Raw genomic sequence first — 20,421 nt, 5'->3', positions numbered from 1 at the left:
GGGGAGGGTTTAAAGCCTCGACCTCGCTAAGAATGCTGTACCTCGAGGAAACTTCATGATTTTCCCACATTTTTTTTTTTTTGCATTCATTGTCTTCATAACTTCCTGTATTTTTTTCTTTTTCCTTTTTTTTAAAGGGTGGGTTAGATGGCTGAATAACTAGTTAGTGTGTTATCCACAAGAAAAAATAAAAAGTATTTCCCACGAAAATTAGGCCGAATTGGCAACTAGTTAATGTTTATTTTACTAGACAATACAAGTCTGTACAGTGTTTATTGACCAAGTACAACCTTTGCTGGTAAAACTACAATAAACTCCCGTATATTTAAGTGATAACAATTTTTATAACATAGGCCTCTGATCGTAACCCTCATTGTAGCTTCAGTTGATACGCAATCTACCACGTGTTGATTAGAACATTTTAGTGTCATTGGTAGTATTAATTACAGATAATCAAATGCAGTTCTTAAAAGAGACTAGAAATATATGCATATGTCATCTATGTTTAATTTTACGGACAGGAATTGGAAAAAGTCAATAGTTTTACTTATATTGGCTAACTAATAAACTCACGTGAAGGCTGTGACCTTGACGTACAGAATAGGATCAACAAAGCCCAAACCATATTCTCACAACTCTGCCACCATTTGAGGAACCGACGGGAGATCAGTTTGAAGACAAAAATTTGTGTCTGTAAAGTGCTGTTAGATCTGTTTTCTTCTGTGCAGTTGAGACTTGGCCACTGAAGGTGCTTCATCTCCATGATATGGAAGTCTTTGACCACTACTGCTTACGAAAACTCCTGAGGATTCGATACTCCGACAGAATCTCAAATTCTGATGTGCGTCACCGCTGCTGTAACGTCAAGCCCATAGCCACAATTGAGAAGACTGAGAAGACTGCGTTGGCTTGACCATTTCCTGAGAAGATCCAATCACCGCATCATCAAGTAAGTGCTTCTAGCTGCTCCCCTGTCAGATTGGCATAGACGTCCGGGTCGCTGATTGAAGAATTGGTGGGCAACTGTCAAAAAAATCTCGATTCCATTGGTGAATTTCGAAAGTTTGGCAAAAAGTGGGAGAGCTGCCGGCTCCGGTTTGCTGAAGAGCTGGTACAAGATCGCGACAAATGGTAGTCAACCATACAAAGTCTTCTAGATGCCGGTTGAGGCGTTTACCTTTGGTCCTGCAGCAAGTACTAGTAAAGTACTTGTAAGTTGTATGTTTAAATGAATGTAACATATTTATTGTGTAAAAATATGTTAGCATGGTTCAAACGTTAGGGTATCCAAAACAGTTCATCAGAAATAGATCTAATCTAGGCAATAGTAGGCCTACTTAAAATCACTTAAAAACAATTTTTTTCGCTGCAGAAAGTCTCTGTAATCTTCTTTGTGATTGGGGCTAATCCATCAAAGTCATCTGTTGATCCATTTATTTGAAGATTCAAAAGGTGTGTAAAGCCATGCTAATTGACTTGACATATAACTATTGCCATGCCAAACACTCGTTAAGCCGACTGCATGGTCCAAATGTTGGTAGCATGTTAGCATGGTTCAAACGTAACGGTATTTAAAACGGCTCATCAGAGATTGCTCTAATCTAGCAATAGTAGGCTACTTAAAATCACTTAAAAATAATTTTTTTCACTGCAGAAAGTCTCTGCAATCTTCTTTGTGGTTGGGGGGTAATCCATCAAAGCCATCTATTGATCCACTTAATTGAAGATACAAAAGGTGTGTAAAGCCATGCTAATTAACTCGGCATATGACTATTGCCAAACCAGACACTCGTTAAGCCCACTGCCCCTGCAAAACATGTTTCATAGACTAAGAAAGCGTTGTTTTTTTTAGTCTGTGACTTAATTGATTAATTTTTCAGTTCGCACCATTGATGAGCAGATAATTGCTAAGACTCAGATTCAGGTGGATAACTATGCCAAACTAGGTCTTCGGACTCTAGTGATTGCTCGTCGAAATCTTTCTAAAAATGAATATGATAAATGGTTCCGGGAACATTTAATGGCTGAAATGGCAGTTGAAAGGAGGGAAGCAGCAATTTCGGAGTCGTTTTCACAAATCGAAGCGAATCTAGAATTACTAGGTAAGTGGATATTTTATACCGTATTTATATTATATTATATTTTATATTGTGTTGATATATATTCTAAACTAAAAGGGTCTGTCTGGTACTTCATAACTTAGCAAAGTCATGAAAATAAGATTTACGCTTTTGTGTGAGAATAGTTTTTTGCAAACATTCAAACATATATTTTATGTGTATATAATTATAATTATATATAAATATACATATATTTATATATAATTCAATAATGTAGTTCGCTTTTAAAACACAGTATGTAAAATTGTATTAGCTTGTTTCTGAGGACAAGGTACTGAAACATTTTTTTTCCCAACTATGACCCGTCGCCTCCACTTACTCTGAAGCAGTTTATGTCATTGATAGTTTTTCTTGAGGACTAATTTCAAGGGGGAAAACACTAAAATTACTATATATATAGTTGAATAATGTGGTTTACTTTCGGAATGCGAGGAACTTAAACATTTTGTGTGCCATGTATGGCCTTTCGCCCTACCTTTTATGAAGTAATTCAAGTAATTATTCGCTGTTTTTATTTATCAGGGTTTGGCTCATACCAAACTGACTGCAAGAATAGGGTTCTTTTTTCGGCTGATGGCTCCTAATGTGTGGAAGTCAATTGAGCCTGACCTCAAACTTTGAAAAAGTGTTAATATGAAAATGTGTTATTGTTTTAATAAGAAATTAGAATGGATATTCGATTCTGCTTTCGAAAAATAATGAGATTAAAGTATCCGTCAGTTTTTAATTGATTTAATATATCAATTAATATGAATATTTGTTCGTCGGAGATGGTTGTCACTAATTTCAGAGAATATTCACCTTCAGGATGATTCCTTAGGACATTAGTTGGGGAAGTCAATGTGAAAAGGAACAGTAATAGGGTAAAGATAGAATTTTTCTACCACGATCTTTCTTTTTTTGTAATTTTTCTCAGCGATAGCTTTTCTCTAATTTGAGATTTGTATAGTGAAAATTACCGTCCTTACATAAATTAGACGGTTTTTTTGTTAACACATTTTTGTAATCTGGGGGGCTTTGTTAACAATTTTTGTTAATATTTAGTGCAATAAAAAAATCCTCTTTACCACTCTAGATTTACTAATTTATAACTTCCACTCCAAATTGCGTCGCGTAAGCTCCATGAGACAAGTATCTTGGTTTGGTTTAGGGTCTAGGACCTTGTCTATGGTTAGGGTTTATAACCTTGTGTATTATGTGTTCTTTGGGTTTACCCTTACCAAAAAGTTTTCAATACCTAAGACATCCTTAAAAAAATCATAGGTACCACGTTTAGTGAAGATCCAATAAAAATTTTATACGGGTCTGGATAGCTCTTACTTCGCAAATGTCAGGCCGAGTACGGACCGCCCCTTAGGCCTTGTAAAAGTCATAGCTTCATTTGTGCTTTACTCAAACGATTTGTATTTCCACTAGTGTCATTTCCTTCTCGTAATATTAACAACAACAAAAATATTGTCACAAGGATATTAAAGGTTAAAGAATAAGTGGGCCCAAATTCTGTAAATGAATTGAAAACAACATGTATTTTGAACAGTGTAGGTTTTGTGTGTCAAAACATCAGCAACAACAACAATAGATGAAATAACAATAATATTCAAGATGACTGAAGAACTGATTGTTTACTGATTATGACATTAATTTCTGGCAATTTTGATTTTTCTAAGTTATATTTTAACAGAGGAAATTTTTTATTTTATTTTATTTTCAATAAAGCGGAAACGACGCTATGGTCTTTAGAAGCTTTATGATATGTGGGGTACACTACTTCCTTTTTGTGGTATTTCCAGTTCGTTTTAAGTTGCACGGATGATTTTAATTTCAGTTTGTCTTAGGATTTATTTATTTTAATCTATAACAGTATATATGACTTACTTGCTAGTATCCATTATCTTTATCCATTATGTTTATGATTTATTTTCGTCTCGACAATGCAAAAGTATCAATTGTCTTTTTGATTGATGTGTGTTGGGCCTTTGGTCCTAATTATCAGATAAATGTGCAGCTTCTCATATATATATATATATATATATATATATATATATATATATATATATATATATATATATATATCTATATATATATATATATATATATATATATATATATATATATATATATATATATATATATATATATTCCTCAAGCCGTTCATAAAATATCTCAGATGTGTTATTTCGATGGCTTGAAAGTTTTGGTTCTATCTTGAGCTGTTTCCGAGAATTCGTAGATGTGATGTTTTGATAGTGTGGGGTGCAATTAGTGTGTTTTGTTTAGCTCCACCGCCTCTTCCAAAAGACAGTTCGCCGTGTAATTACCTTTCCCCTCCCTAAATTTCCCCTGGATATTTCAACTGGTTATCCCACGCAGCTCCCAAGATATTCCTGATACATCATTTTGACAACGTATAATATCTTTCGATGTGCCTTGATATTTAACTGTGTAGATATAATACGTTCCATGGAAGCTTACAGTACTAAAACGTTCGTTAAATCATAGACAATAGTTACTTGCCCCCTTTTCGCTTCCCTCAATGCAAAAATCTGAAGTCTCCTTTCCTCATCCTCCCCCTTCTGTTCCCCAATAGCACCTTCAAGTATTATATTGCTTCAAAATATTGCTGATGCGCAACGTCGAAGACCTGGGTACACACATTGTCTTACGATTTACCATATTTCCCTCCCTCAAATCAAAACTCCGTCTGGCGGGCTTAGGGAATACAGTAGACACTGGGACAGAGAGTAGTTGTATATTGTCGAGCCACCAACTGCCGACAGACCTTCTTTCAAGGGCGGACAAACCTTCTTGACTTATAATGTTAAACGAGTAAAAGTAAGTAAGTCAAAACTTGAGGTCAACTTCCCTCTCTAAGACTTCTTAAAGATTCCAAATTCATCTCCAAAAGCTATTCCCGAGATACTTAGTATAATTTCAAAACTCTAGTATACATTGCGTCTTTTGGTGTACTCAGGCACGCGTTTCATATCCTGAGTCCACCCTTCTGAGACTCTGGGAATCTTGGTCTAGAGAACAACGTAAGAGGTCGCTAACTGAATAGAAAACATAGAACAATTGCATTTTCTACTATAATACAAATGTGAAGAATGGGCAATTTCTGCAATTTAGGGCCATTGGTATCCAGGTTGTGATGGTAATGTCGATACTAGAGGCATACTTATCAGACCTATCGATGCTTTTGAACAAAATTACCGTTTTAGAATTTTGACCCAGTATCAGAGGGTTTACAGGGGGAAGTAGCAGGAGAAGCCATGGGGACAGGCTGACTACCCCTGAGTCCTTTTCAGTGATTAAAAAATGCCGCTAGAACTTCCGATTTTAAATCAAATGTTTCTATAAAAATCCAATTTGATGAGAAGTGGCCGATGAAAATCTTTTGGGCCCTTTGCTGGCCTTTTGTTGGGCCCTGTTTACCAAGGAACCATTTTTTTCCATTTTTTGCTCTGTATTAAGGTCTTCTTAACCCAGGGCTTAAATATATATGTGTCAAGCCAAATTGGAAAAAAGCTTTTGGCCCTTTTTTTCAGATCCATTTTGGGGGGGGCTTTTTTGACCTGAATTTGTATCTGATAGTTTCGCAATAAAAAGTTTCACTGTCTTCCATTTGCTTTTGGTATTTCGGAAACCAGATGAGCCAAGTTTTGATCCGTTGAATAAAAACGTTGTATATAGGAGATTAGCGTGATTTTTCTGTCGATGTAACCAGTATTTTGGTAAAAAAGAAAGGTTCGTTCTAGAGTTCTTAAACTTTTATTTTTTTAAGCAGTAAAAAAAATTGATATTTTTATCATTTTTCTTGCTATAAATCGTAGAATTTGTTATTGAGACTTGAATTTCAGACGAATTATAACTTTTGTAATTCACGAGTATTGCAGTTTCACTCCTCTGGCAAAGTGATTGAAAGTAAAAGAAATATTTAATCATTTAATGTTTAACTATTTCATTTTGCTTATTTATGTTCAACGTGGCAACATTGACAAAAATGTCGTACTGCCCTAAAAACTTCCTTTTTGGAACAACCAAAAGAAAAGTCTTAAAAAATCGTCGTTTTCAGGGATTAATAAAAAGATTGTGATTTTCATGCCCTTGGTGCTTAAAGGCTATAGTGGGGACTGTTTATTTCAATATTTGCTTAGAGCGTTTATTCATTAGGTAGATCTATAGGCGAGTCCTGAGATTAGTCCAGGGAAAAAAAGGTTGTATTTTATTGTCCTTGGCACTTTTAAAGCCATATTTGGGACTGTTTACTATAATATTTTATTATTATAAGATATTTTATTCATAAGTTTATTTTATAGGTGCCACTGGTGTTGAGGATAAGCTTCAAAAATTAGTTCCAGAGACAATCAACAGTCTCCGCCAGGCAGGCATTGTGATGTGGGTCTTAACAGGTGATAAACAGGAAACAGCCATTAATATTGCATATTCATGCTCTCTCTTCTCAGAAAATATGGAAATCCTGGTTATTAGTGGACGCGGAAAAGAAGCAGTAGGAGCATCTATTAAAAGTCACCTTGAAACAATACAGAGAGAGCAGAGAGGTAAGGGTTTGAATCAATATAGCCGATTTGTTGAATTAATTAGGGATATGCTATAGAGTAATGGGTAGCCAATAAGAGTGGAATCTGGCGCTAGTATAAAAAGAAATCACCGACACCATGTAGCATCTGGCGTTTCTTGGCATTTTTGGTGTAATTAAATAAAAAAAAACTAGTTTTTTTTAACTGAAAGTAAGGAGCGACATTAAAACATAAAACGAACAGAAATTACTCCGTATATGAAATGGGTTTTCCCCTCCGCAATCCCTCGCTCTTTACGGTAAAGTTTTAAATTGTTTTAAAAATCAGAATTGTGGCAAAGAGTCAAACTTTAGCGTAAAGAGCGAGGGATTGTGGAGGGGAAAACTGATTTCATATACGGAGTAATTTCTGTTCGTTTTCAGTTTTAATGTCGCTCCTTAGTTTCAGTTAAAAAAACTAGTTTTTTTTTATTTAATTTCTGAACGTTTTTGAATTAATGCATGTTTGATTTTGGCTCTCCACACATAAACTATTAAAATGAAATTTGCATATTAATTCCTTTTTTGGCTAAATGGCTTTCTCTTAGTTTTGATCAGACGATTTTGAGAAATAAGTGGTGGGGAAAGCCTAGTTGCCCTGCAATTTTTCGGTTACATAAAAAGGCAACTATAAATTTTAATTTTTAACGAATGTTTTTATTAGTAAAAAATATACGTAACTTAAGAATTAGCTAACTTCGAAGACCACACTGCCTTTCCATGACGAAAGTAAAACAGTTCAAAATAGGGATGATACCTTTTTATTGACAGTGAAATATAAAATTATTTAACTGGATATTTCGAACACATATACAGTGTTCATCATCAGCAGTAGATGATGAACACAGTTTTACTGCTGATGATGAACACTGTATATGTGTTCGAAATATCCAGTTAAATAATTTTATATTTCACTGTCAATAAAAAGGTATCATCCCTATTTTGAACTGTTTTACTTTCGTTAAGAATTAACTTACGTAACAAACTTTTATATTCTTAAATTTTTATTATGTATATGAGGGGGGTTTACCCTCGTTAATACCTCGCTCTTTACACTAAATCGTAACTTTTGTCCCAATTCTTTAAGAATGACCCCTGAATCCGAAAGGCCGTAGAATAAATAGTTGAAATTACTAAAAATACTATAGTATAAAGAGCGAGGTATTTATCTCCTCCTAAATACCTCGCTCTTTATGCTAAGGTATTTTTAGAACCCCTCATATGCGTAATAATCTCTGTTCATTTTAAGTTTCAATGCTACTCCTTACTTTCAGTTGAAAAAACTTTTCCATGTTTACTTTTTCATTGTTTTTTTATAGTATTTTTAGAAAACCCTGCGCCCTTTCATTGAATTTCTGTTCCCCCATGACATATTTCTCCTAGGAAAGATCCTCCCACATAGCTCCCTCCCCTCAACACCACCCCAAAACCCCCCAAAAAAACCCTGAAAACGCTGTACACTTCCCAATAACCATTATTATATGTAAACACTGGCCGAAGTTTGGATTTTGCAGCCCCTCCCCCAGGGACTGTGGGGGAGTAAGTCATTCTCAAGGACATAGTTATTATGGTTTTTGACTATGCGAAACAAAATGCCTATCTTAAAATTTTGATCCGTTGACTTTGGAGAAAAAATGAGCGTGGGAGGGGGCCTAGGTGCCCTCCAATTTTTTTTGGTCACTTAAAAAGGGCACAACAAATAAACACGCACCCGTGATTTGTCTTCTGGCAAAAAATACGAAATTCCACTTTTTTTTAGATAGAAGCTTGAAACTTCTACAATAGGGTTCTCTGATACGCTGAATCTGATGGTGTGATTTTCGTTAAGATTTTAGGACTTTCAGGGGTTGTTTCCCCCTATTTTTTAAAATAAGGCAAATTTTCTCAGGCTCGTAACTTTTGATGGGTAAGACTAAACTTGATTAAACTTATATATTTAAAATCAGCATTAAAATGCGATTCTTTTGATGTAGTTATTGATATCAAAACCCGATTTTTTAGAGTTTTGGTTGCTATTGAGCCGGGTCGCTCCTTACTACAGTTCCTTACCACGAACTGTTTGATAGTAAGATCAAATTAGAGTAATGGAAAAATGAGTGTCTCATCTAAGTTTGTATGAAAACACAATTAAGAAGTGAAAAAGCAAAGAAACCCAAAACACTACGATGATACTGATGATGTTTTCGACTCTAGCGCCAGTTTCCACCATTTTAAGTTGCTCATACTTTATAGAGTATGTGCTGTAGGTGCTTGAGTTTTGTATTCACTGATTTTGTAGCCGACAAAGAGGTGGCAGGTCACATGATGTTTTAGTATATTTTATGATTAGTATCATAAAATCGGTTTATGATGATTTATACTTACTGACGACGCGACTGCCTGTCCATGGACTATTCTTTGTGGTTGAATGTGTATGGTTATGCTGTTTGATATGTGTAATTGGATGGATGAGTAGGGTTAAGGTCTCGTTCAAGTACTTATCTATCTTAATTACTAAAGTAGAAAAACAGTCTTTATTTTTCTATCTGTTTTTTTAATTATTTTATATGTTCGGTTCTGTGGTGTGCGTTTCTTTCTTCATTTGTGCTATTTCATTGATGATTTCTTTTTTCACTATATTCTGTAGTAGTAGATGAGTGTAGTAGATGTTTTGGTGTATTTTATGATTAGTATGTTCTGTAGTTGTAGATGAGTGTAGTAGATGTTTTAGTATATTTTATGATTAGTATATTTCTGTAGTAGTCGATGAGTGTAGTAGATGCTTTAGTATATTTCGATGACTGGCTGTCACATTTTTGATGGATTTGATGACTGATTTAGGACAAGTTGGGGAAACATTAGCTGTTCAGTTATTTGTAGTCAGCTCTTTACTTATTCTCGAAAGCACTATTGTTGCCTCTTTTTCTTTGGAAGAAAGGGGAGAATAGCTATTATTTAAGGAGTTTTAATGTTTATTAAAGGGTTGAGTATATATTTATGATTGATTTACAAATCTTTAAAACACGATTTGGGACAAATGATCAATAAACTCCAGTTTCGGAGGAATGGGGTGCAAATTTGATGTAAATGTAGCTTTTCAGTTATATCTATCAAAAGCAGAAACTGTCCCCTCTAACGTTTCTTCAAAAGTGGTGAGTTACTCTTCAAAGAAGTTTGAATGTCCATGTTGGGGGAGGGGGGCTGAGTTTATTTCAGTGGAGGTTAATCACCTCTTTAAGGCTCAGACCCACGTCTCCTTTAAAGGCCGAGATCTTCGCCATTTTACCTTTTTTTTGTAATTTGCCTGTTATATTGTGGGATTCTAACGAATTTTGACCCCCGAAAATGTTCGTGTAACTATGGTTCCTTCTTAGTCTGAAGTCAATATTCATGGTTTTTACTGTTCGTTTCAAGTAATTAAAAAATAACTCATTTTAAATAACTTCAAAGATGAATGTACTGCGAACAGCCTCCAAATCAACGAAGGAAAGACTAAAATCCTTCGCTTTAATCCCCTGAAGAGAGACTTTGTGTGCCCTCCTCCTCCTTATCCTAGTGAATCTTCGGCAGTAGTGCTTGGTGTCAAGTTTAGCATCGACTGCTCTTTCAGCCTCCATGTCGATTCAATTATCAAAAAGGCAAATAGTGCGATGCGGACACTTATACTAATGCGTCGATTTGGTTTTTCAGTGACACAACTAAGGATAGCCTATCTTACTTACATTCGACCAATTTTAGAGTATGCATGTCCCGTATGGGGCCCACAAGTCAATAACACTATTTACCTAAGTGACCAGCTTGAGTCAATACAAAAAAGAGCAGTCAAAGTAATATTGTGCGATGCTTTTACCGAATATAAGTTAGCATTATCCACTTTACAAATTCCCTCTCTTCAAGAGCGTCGTCTCAGTTTGATCCTTGAATTTGGCCAATATCTTCTCAGAAGTGATAAATACAGATCGATACTACCACCAGTTTTAGTGAAACATCGAAGTACTAGGTTGAAGAAATTTGACAGATTAGCAGCACCTCCTTCACGCACAAATCGTTTTTCCAACTCATTCATCCCTTTCTTTGTATCAAAGTATAACAATTGTTGATTTTAAACTATTTGTCTTCTGATTTTTTTTTTGTCGTTTGATTTAATCCTTTTTTCTTTTTTGTAAGCACAAGCGCCATTTAGTTTTATGACTACGAAAGATTGTGCAAATAAAACCTATTCTATTCTATTCTATTTTATTTATCAAAATAACTACTAAGGATGATTAAACAATTTATTTATATTAAGCAAATTTAATAAATATATTTTGTATATATTGATGCATATGCTATATTTGCATACTTTATTTATATATATTTACTATTAGACAATATACTATTTTTTAACTAATATATTTTATAGAGTTCATTTACACTCTAATTGTTATTTTGAACTGTAATTTAATTTTTTGCTTATTTCATTTTAGGTCAGTCTACAGTTCAAATTCTTGATTTGAAAATTCTTGTTTTTTTTGTGAGACCCCCCCCCCTCTCACCCCTATTTCTCAGCTAATAGTTATTTTGTTTATATTATTTTTTCTTCTTTTTGCTTCATTGCTTTGTTCTTCTGTTTATTTCGCACCCAAGGTAGCTTGAAGCAGGGCCTTGTAAAAATACATTCTTCTTTTACATTCTTATACATTCTTATTACATTCTATTATTATACATTCTTATACATTCTATAAATACATTCTTATTTTTTCTTCTTTTTTCTTCATTGCTTTGTTCTTCTGTTTATTTCGCACCCAAGGTAGCTTGAAGCAGGGCCTTGTAAAAATACATCTGCAATACATCATCATTTCTTTATTATTTTTTTTTAACCAGTTTATTATTCTATTGGCTTATGATCTCAGATACATATTGCACAATTGGAAGTTTTCTTCTAGGCAGTAGGGTAAGTTTAGAATTGACTGGAGGCGTGCACTTCTTCGATTATATAAATAGCGTTGAAGCTGATGTATCAGATTAGAAGCCCCTTCATTCTTGATAGACTTTAAGCTTCCTATTTTGTGAAGCTTATGTGAAGCAAAAAGTATTGAAGCTGATGCATCACATTAAAAGCCCCTTCATTTTTGATAGACTTTAAGCTTCCCATTTTGTGAAGCAAAAAGTGTTGAGGCTAATGTATCAGATTAGAAACTCCTTCATTCTTGATAGATTTTAAACTTCTCATTTTGTGAAGCTTATCAGAAGCAAAAAGTATTGAAGCTGATGTATCAGATTAGAAACCCCTTCATTCTTGATTGACTTTAAGTTTCTCATTTTTGTGTCAAAAACACTATGGACCTACTGCTAATAAGTATATTGTGAATAAGCAGAAGCTTTTAAATAAACAAATTTATAATACAAATTGTAAACAAATGCATAAAAATTATAAGGAATAAACAACTGATATTATACAAAAGACGTTTTATCAGGAAAAATTATGGTTGGACATACTCTATTTTCTGAAATTTTTTCGGCATTTGTTTATTAAACGAAACACACTTAAGACTTACGCTTAGGTTACATCTCAGAAGACCGGTTTCATAGCCACAAAGACATGTGACGGGTGATAAAATGCATGGGACTTATAAAATTTCGGCTATATATTTGCACATTATGGGGAGTGGAGGGGTAAAGTATTTTTGACAGCGTGAAGTTAGAAAACAATTCTTACTTCATAGTATGCAAAATAATTGTAGCTAGCACATTTTGCATGCAGACCCGCTTTAACCTAAGCGTAATTCTTGAGTATTTCGTTTAATTAACAAGTTCCTTTTTTCTACTAAATATGTCGACAAAGACGATATAATAGCACTTAGTGTGTTAGTAGTCACATCATAAAATGCCAAGTCTTTTTATGACCTTTCTTTCAGATTTATCTACAACTAAAGTACCTGAGAGGAGTCAGTCTAATCGGCAGTCTTCCAACTCCTATGAGGGAGTCTCTCCTGATGCCACATTCCAAAATTCAATATGCTCCACAGCTCCGTCCATGAAAGGGCTTGTCGTTGAAGGTAGTGCTTTAACGTAAGTAGCTTTTTTTCTTTTTTCACAGTCATGCTTATGATTATTCTCCCTCTTTTAGAAAGAAATTTGCATATGTAGCCAACGCTGGAAAAATGTTGCCAACCGTAGCTGATGTCACGATGCGTCGCAACGTTGCGTCGCGATAACCTTTCATGACCATTTTCTATTTTGACAAGTTCATGAAAAAAAATTGAAGGACAAAGAAAAGTAAACGAAAGCTCCTTCGTCTCGTTGAGTTTTAACGCTAAAAGATTTTTGACGTAATACCTTCAATTAGATATTTTTTTCCTTTCTTTTTTTCAAAGACCACACTGTCTTTTCATAACGAACAAATAAACGCCCAAATGGGGATAAGTCCATGTATTAGACACTGAATGCAGATACAAAAGTCTGGATATTTCGAGCTCGGATACAGCGATCCTCATCAGCAGCAACACTAAAGTATTAAAATCAAAACTAACATATTTACGCAGAACCAAATAATAGCTTCCGGTTATTATTGTTCGTCCCCATTTGTTCGTTAACGCTAAAAGACGTGCTGGCGACTGCAGCCGCCGACTGTAGCCATGATCGTGATGTGTCGGGATAGCGAGTCGCAATAACCTCTGTAATCAATGTCTCGTGTCTTTACAAGTCTTTAAAAAAGTATTGAAAGGCGAAAAGGAGTAAATGAAATATCTTCCGCAGAAATTTTTTTTTGTTTTAGTGGACACAGAAAACGTTGGGAAAAACTTAGCCAACTAAATCCTACGTCGCAATATAAAATAACCAGATAGATTCAGTCGGCATCGACTTAGTTCTTTCATCAATATGAAATCTGTATGGATGGGCAATGTTCGTTTTCTCCCACTAATTGGCATTGGAATTCGGTTTCATCTTTTTCTTACAGTAAAAGATTTTTGTTTTAAACTTGAATTAAAAAACAATTTACTACCGGTCGCCGAAAACTATCGATGAAGTGGCAAAAATCCTTGCCTATTTGACGTTTCTATTGGTTTATTGGAGTTCATTCAAAGAAACCTAGCTTAAGGTAGTCATTTTATATTATAAGTATATTACCGCTTATGTCTTTTTTTCACTAGACAGAAGGTTCTAGATGGTTATTTCTGTTGGGTTTTTACAATATTTAAAATAAAAATTACTCGGTTGTGTTGTCTTGAACCATTCAAATTTATTAGAATGCATTTTTTCCCTTCAATAAAAATCAATAAAGTAAGAAGCTACAAAAAAACGCAACTACAAAAGGTGAAGTAGCAAGGGCTATTTCAGGGTTAACAAGTTTATTTAAAATTACCAATAGAATGCTGCACAAAGGAATTACGATATCTTTCTTCTAGAAGTGCTGCATGAAATGCTGCACAGATGAATTGCGATATCTTTTTTGCACAAAGTTCTGCGCGAAATTCTACACCAAGAGATTACGATATCTTTTTACACAATGTGCTGCATGAAAATTCTGCACAAAAGAATTACGATATCTTTCTCCGCAGAGTGCTGCACGAAATGCTGCATAAAAGAATTTTGATATCTTTCCGTGCAGAATGCTGCACGAAATGCTGCAGAAAGATCTTACGACGTTTTTCTACACGAACTGCTGCACAAAGGAATTACGATATCTTTCCGTACAGAGTACTGCACGAAATGCTGCATAAAGGTATTCCGATGTCTTTCTGTGCAGAGTGCTGCACGAAATGCTGTGTAAACTAATTACGATATCTTTTCACACAGATCTCTGCACGAAATGTTACAGAAAGAACTTACATTTTTCTGCATGAAATGCTGCACAAAGGAGTTACGATATCTTTCTGTACAGAGTACTGCACGAAATGCTGCGTAAAGGAATTATGATATCTTTTCGCACATAGTACTGCACGAAATGCTGCAGAAAGGACTAACGATATCTTTTATAAACTGAAATTTGTTTTAAATAAGACTCTACTGGCATAGTTTTTAGCTGGTCTATTATAGCACTTACTCTAAGTTGTTTGAGTTGAGAGAGAGAATATGGTGGTAAAAGTTGGATTGTAAGTATGTCAGTCCCAAGTCTATGGTAATTCTCTATTGTCTGTTTATTTATTAATTAATTCAATACAAATCAAGTCGTTGTGGGCATCAAGCCGTGGCTAATTGTAGAAAAATAAAGAAAAAGCCAAGACAGATAGTCCGATTGAGTGAGAGCCAAATCTGGCATAAGCCCTTATTAGGATTGTATATAAATAATGTCAGTTCATTTGTTAATAGATAAGTCTATCTATCATCCGTCCATGCATCATTTCCTTTGAAGGCAGGTGAAGCTTATTTAAAGCATCCTCTTAAAGTACGTATTCTCTCTGAATTAAACAATTTTTTGACAAACCTGCCGCTGTGTTTGCACCAAAAGGACAAGATCTTTGGATTTATGAATTCTGTTTCTCTTCGTTGCTGAAACAAGGTTGTAATATTGCTTAAGTCACTAAAACTTGGAATAAGTGATGATGAAGAGGTGATTTTGGGTAGTGGGTGTTTAATAGTATAGTTTTAAACAACTGTAGGCCTGGCAATTATAGCCAAAAAGTCTATACGCTTAGACTGGGAATAAGCAATTGTGAAAAGGTGATGTTGGGGAACGAGAAGATAGATCAAGTGGAGAGCTTCACCTACCTAGGTAGTATTATTAGTAAAGATGGTGGGAGCAGTGAAGATGTTAAAAGTAGAATAGCTCAGGCCCAGGGTGTTTTTTCACAGTTAAAAAAAGGTTTGGAAGAATAGAAAGATAAGCCTACAAACCAAGATTAGAATATTGGAAACTATGGTGATGACAATGGTCAGGTATGGTTCTAAAGCGTGGGCGTTCCTAAAGACGGAGTAAGATTTGCTTGACGTTTTCCAGAGAAATTGCCTACAGACTGTTTTGGGTACCTGTCTGACTGACCGTATTTCTTACATTAAGCTGTACGAAAAATATGGCTCAATCACACTTTCTAGGGCTATTATGAAAGAAAGGTTGACATTGGTAGAACATTTTTGCGGATGAAGGATGACAGATTACCAAAGATTGTCCTTGTCAGAATATCATCTAGGGCTTGTTGATATGTTAAAACTATAGAAGAGCAGAAAAATTCAACACCAATACTTGTTCAGGGAACATAAATCAAGGGGGGATCGGGACAAGTTGGCCCCGGGTGTCGTGGCTTGGGCTATTGGTGATACTCTTTATTCATGGTTGAGTCGGGAGGCGGGTGCCGTAAATAGTTTTGCCCCGGGCGCAACCAACCCTATGAACGGCCTTGGACGCTAAATATGACGACTGTAATCAAGAGAGGCTACAGCATAAAGATGTATACTGTATATATCCGAATTTGAGAAAACGACTTTAGTAAAAAGCTAGCATTTTGTATCATTTTAAATAGGTGAAAATTAAACTTGTAGGTAAAATTCTATTTGAGGTGCTTCTTACTATTTTAGAAAGTAGTTGAGTTATGTAAGTGAAACTTTCAGGAATGAATCAATAGCCTAGGTTATTCCCATATGGAAGGTATCTGAAAGTATAGACATTCATCCCGACTCTTTTCATGGCTCACTGAACTCTGGCGACCTGGGACAAACAATGTATAAAACTTTTAGAAAACATTTATAGAACAGACAGATTTTTAAGAAAGGTAAGTGCTCTGAGCATCACAACTTTGCTAAAAATTTCCCTATTGTTACTAAGTTGTTTTTGTTTGCTAGATCCTGACTAATATAGTTTTTGAAGATTTTTTTTCTAAAATTGAAAATTTTCAAGACTGCTGAAAATTCTGCCTAAACCGTGGGAATCGTGCTTTAAAAACCAAAAGTTAAAGAAAAGTCAAAACCAAACTCAAATATTTTTTTTTCAAAGTGAAAACCAATATATACCTACCTTCAACACAATCTTCTAGGCTTTAAAAATCGTGAAGGAGTAGGTATAGGTTCTTGAAACCACCACCCTGAAGTACTATTTAAGATCTGAATCCATTACTAAAATGTTCATTCTCATAACTCGACTATTTTTTAAGATGGTAAAAAGCCCCTCATCTAGAATAATGGTAAACTTAAGGTCACTGTCTAGCCTAAGAGCTTTACAAAGTCTTTGGTGCTATTTTTTTTCTGTTGGCCTGTGTAATATGAGGAAGTAGCTTCCCAAGTATTGAGGGTAGACTTATCCCACGCCCACTGTCGTATACAGATGCATCACACTTTTGAGGAGTAGTACCCCTTTTCCAATTTAGTGGGGCCACAACCTGAAGGCCACATTGTTGCAAAGAGAGCAGGTCAATTGGACCTGAAGAAAATTTTATGCGAAATCTAAAGATATCCATTCAAGTGCTAAATTGAAATCTTTTTATATATTTTTTTGAAGTTTCTTTGTTTTAATTTAAATCTTTTTAGCTGTATGATCATTGTCTTGAATGATAATTTTGAATCTTTTAGGTTCATTTTGGACCAGCGTTGCCAATTGCAATATAGTTTCCTTGAGTTAACCCAACATTGTTCCGCTGTGCTCTGCTGCCGCACAACACCTCTACAGAAAGCCATTTTAGTCAAGGTTGTCAAACAAAAGCTAAAAAAGCGAACTTTGGCTATTGGTGATGGTGCCAATGACGTATCTATGATTCAAACCGCTGACGTCGGAGTTGGCATATCTGGCTTAGAAGGAATGCAAGCTGTGATGGCTTCAGATTTTGCAATCCCAAAGTTTAGAATGTTGAATAAGCTTATTTTGGTGCATGGACACTGGTGTTATGATCGCTTAGCGAGGATGGTGCAATATTTCTTTTATAAAAATACGGTAAGAATCCAAGGCCCGTCTCATTTGGGGTAGTGGGTTGTCTTGGTTAGCCAATAACGGTAATAATGATCGATTATGATGGTAATAAGGTAGTAACTTTTTATAGCAGTAACGTGGATGAATAAGGATCGATTATAATGGTAATAAACGATTATAATCGAGTATAATGGTAATATAAACGATTATAATCGATTATAAACGGTAATAAGGATCGATTATAATGGTAATAAGGTAATAACTGTTTATAGAAGTAATGTGGATGAATAAGGATCGATTATAATGGTAATAAACGATAATAATCGAGTATAATGGTAATATAAACGATTATAATCGATTGTAAACGGTAATAAGGATCGATTGTAATGGTAATAAGGTAATAACTGTTTATAGAAGTAATGTGGATGAATAAGGATCGATTATAATGGTAATAAACTATTATAATCGGGTATAATGGTAATTAAACGATTATATTCAATTGTAAACGGTAATAAGGATCGATTATAATGGTAATAAGGTAATAACTGTTTATAGAAGTAACGTGGATGAATAAGGATCGATTATAATGGTAATAAACGATTATAATCGAGTATAATGGTAATATAAACGATTATAATCAATTGTAAACGGTAATAAGGATCGATTATAATAGTAATAAGGTAATAACTGTTTATAGAAGTAACGTGGATGAATAAGGATCGATTATAATGGTAATAAAGGATGAAAATCGAGTATAATGGTAATATAAACGATTGTAATCGATTGTAAACGGTAATAAGGATCGACTATAATGGTAATAAACGATTATAATAGAGTATAATGGTAATATAAACGATTATAATCGATTTTAAATGGTAATAAGGATCGATTATAATGGTAATAAGGTAATAACTGTTTATAGGAGTAACGTGGATGAATAAGGATCGATTATAATGGTAATAAACGATTGTAATCGAGTATAATGGTAATATAAACGATTATAATCAATTGTAAACGGTAATAAGGATTGATTATAATGGTAATAAGGTAATAACTGTTTATAGAAGTAACGTGGATGAATGAGGCTAATGATACTGAACCGCTCTAATTTTCTTATTCATCTGAAGCAATAGCCGGTTACAGGTTCAGAAAGACTAATGGTTCAGAAAAATAGGCGAGGCGAAATCTCCTCATCGTAATATGTGTGTAAGCTTCCTAAGGAATTCTTATAACCCTTATTGAACCTATTTAGATGAGGCTTAACGGATATTTTCTGTTATTCATTTGTTCAAACTTGTATGGTGACGTATCCTTTTCGGATAAGGGAGGTTAAACAAATACACCAAAAAAGGCGATTGATATGGAAAATACTGGTTGTCTGTGGAAGTTAAACGATTCTTGACGCTTCTTAAGGGACAAGATCAAGCTCCTTTACCGTCGTTTTAAGGGCCTCAATTTAAAAAAAAATGTAGGGGGGGGGGCAAGATTCCTTTTCAGTTTTTATGGAGAAACAAAAGGTAATTTTTTAAAATCTTCAGGGGAGAGTGGTTTTTCCTAGGTTTCAATGTTCTGTATGTTTTTTTTTTTTTCAATGGAAACACCAAAAAATATATTTTAAAATCACCCCCTCCCTCAACTGGTGCCACTGAGCTGGAAACAAAGTGTATACGCTTGTGTATAATTAGGATATATAGATATGTATTTATATCTGTAGTTATATACATATTCTTTGAACTTGGATAAAAACACGCCGATAAAAACATGCAGTGTCTTTTATTTAACTAAAAAAACAACACAGCTCTTTGCATACACGTAAAAGTGACTGAAGCTTAAAACGGGTAATAATTACTGCTTTTTACCGGGAGGCTACCATCCCCCTCAACCTTTCTCTTAAAATGCGGAAATATAACTTTTTTATTAAGCGAATCAATTATAAACTCTCCAGTTTTCAAAGCCTATTTAAAACACATAAACTCCTTCGCTCATTAAGAGCAAAAAGCTTGTTTTAATTACTGGTTGAAAATTACAAGATAAAAAAAATATATCAAATGAATAAACATTAGCAAGGTAAAACATCCAAAGCTAAATTCGCTGCGTAAAATCTGTAAATGCTCTTCTATGTATTTCGTAGAAATACGCAAATTTTCTTCTTCGTGTTATAAGCATGAAATCAATGAATTATATTCAACTCAGTTAAAACGATGGTATTATAAAATGAAAATATTAGCAGAGCTAACTTGGTTGCCCTTGAGGAAAGAAGAACAAATCTTCTCTTAAATTTCACAAATAGTGCTCTCCGTAACCCCTGTATTAATTTTCTTTTCCCTCGTTGTCCCCCTCCCCTAGACTTGGCTTCCCTCATCTTTCCTAAAAAAAAAATTCCATTTTCACCCCAATAAAATTTTCCACAGAAATATTTAGAAGGACTCCCCCATTCCCAAATAATTTGAATGTTGAATCAGTGAACCCCCTCATTGTTATTTACCATTCAGTGTTAAATTATATGTTATTATTTGTAGACACACTACTTGTGTGGCCTTTATTTACCTAATTCGATTAATTTTATATTGACTGTGTTATGTCTGATGTATATTTTTTTCAATTTGTTTTGTTGTTAATTTTTGAAGGTTTGATTGTTGTTTCTATTCCCCCACCCCCTTCTCTTGAGACAAGAACCGGAGCAGAGCGTACAATAGAGTTTTGGATGCATGTATATTATCCTCTTTTAAAAATTTAACTCCTCCCAAATCTTAGCTCTTCCCTTATTAGGGGCGTCCTATCTATGTATTTATATTTCGCGCTCATTCATTATTGCAATTTGTGTGTTTCACACAATACCCTGGTTTCACAGAAAACACGCCTCAAAATAAAAATTTAAACAAAAACAGACAGCAGGAATGTTTTGAATATTGTAAAATATGTTGTGTAAG

General features: G+C 34.5%; 1 protein-coding gene across 1 annotated transcript in view; it reads left to right on the top strand.

The window, feature by feature from the left end:
• LOC136038907 (phospholipid-transporting ATPase VA-like) overlaps positions 1–20,421 on the top strand; it is a 146,845-nt gene that overhangs the window by 97,316 nt on the left and 29,108 nt on the right. The window contains exons 13-16 of the mRNA XM_065722387.1: positions 1,881–2,102; positions 6,437–6,679; positions 12,573–12,726; positions 17,158–17,515. Of these exons, the coding sequence (XP_065578459.1) occupies positions 1,881–2,102; positions 6,437–6,679; positions 12,573–12,726; positions 17,158–17,515 (977 nt within the window). The remainder of the gene's footprint in view (positions 1–1,880; positions 2,103–6,436; positions 6,680–12,572; positions 12,727–17,157; positions 17,516–20,421) is intronic.

The sequence above is a fragment of the Artemia franciscana genome, chromosome 18, assembly GCF_032884065.1.
Source record: "Artemia franciscana chromosome 18, ASM3288406v1, whole genome shotgun sequence".
In the NCBI taxonomy this organism is placed as follows: domain Eukaryota; kingdom Metazoa; phylum Arthropoda; class Branchiopoda; order Anostraca; family Artemiidae; genus Artemia; species Artemia franciscana.
Note: the sequence above shows the minus strand (reverse complement) of the source record. Positions and strands in the feature narration are given on the sequence as shown.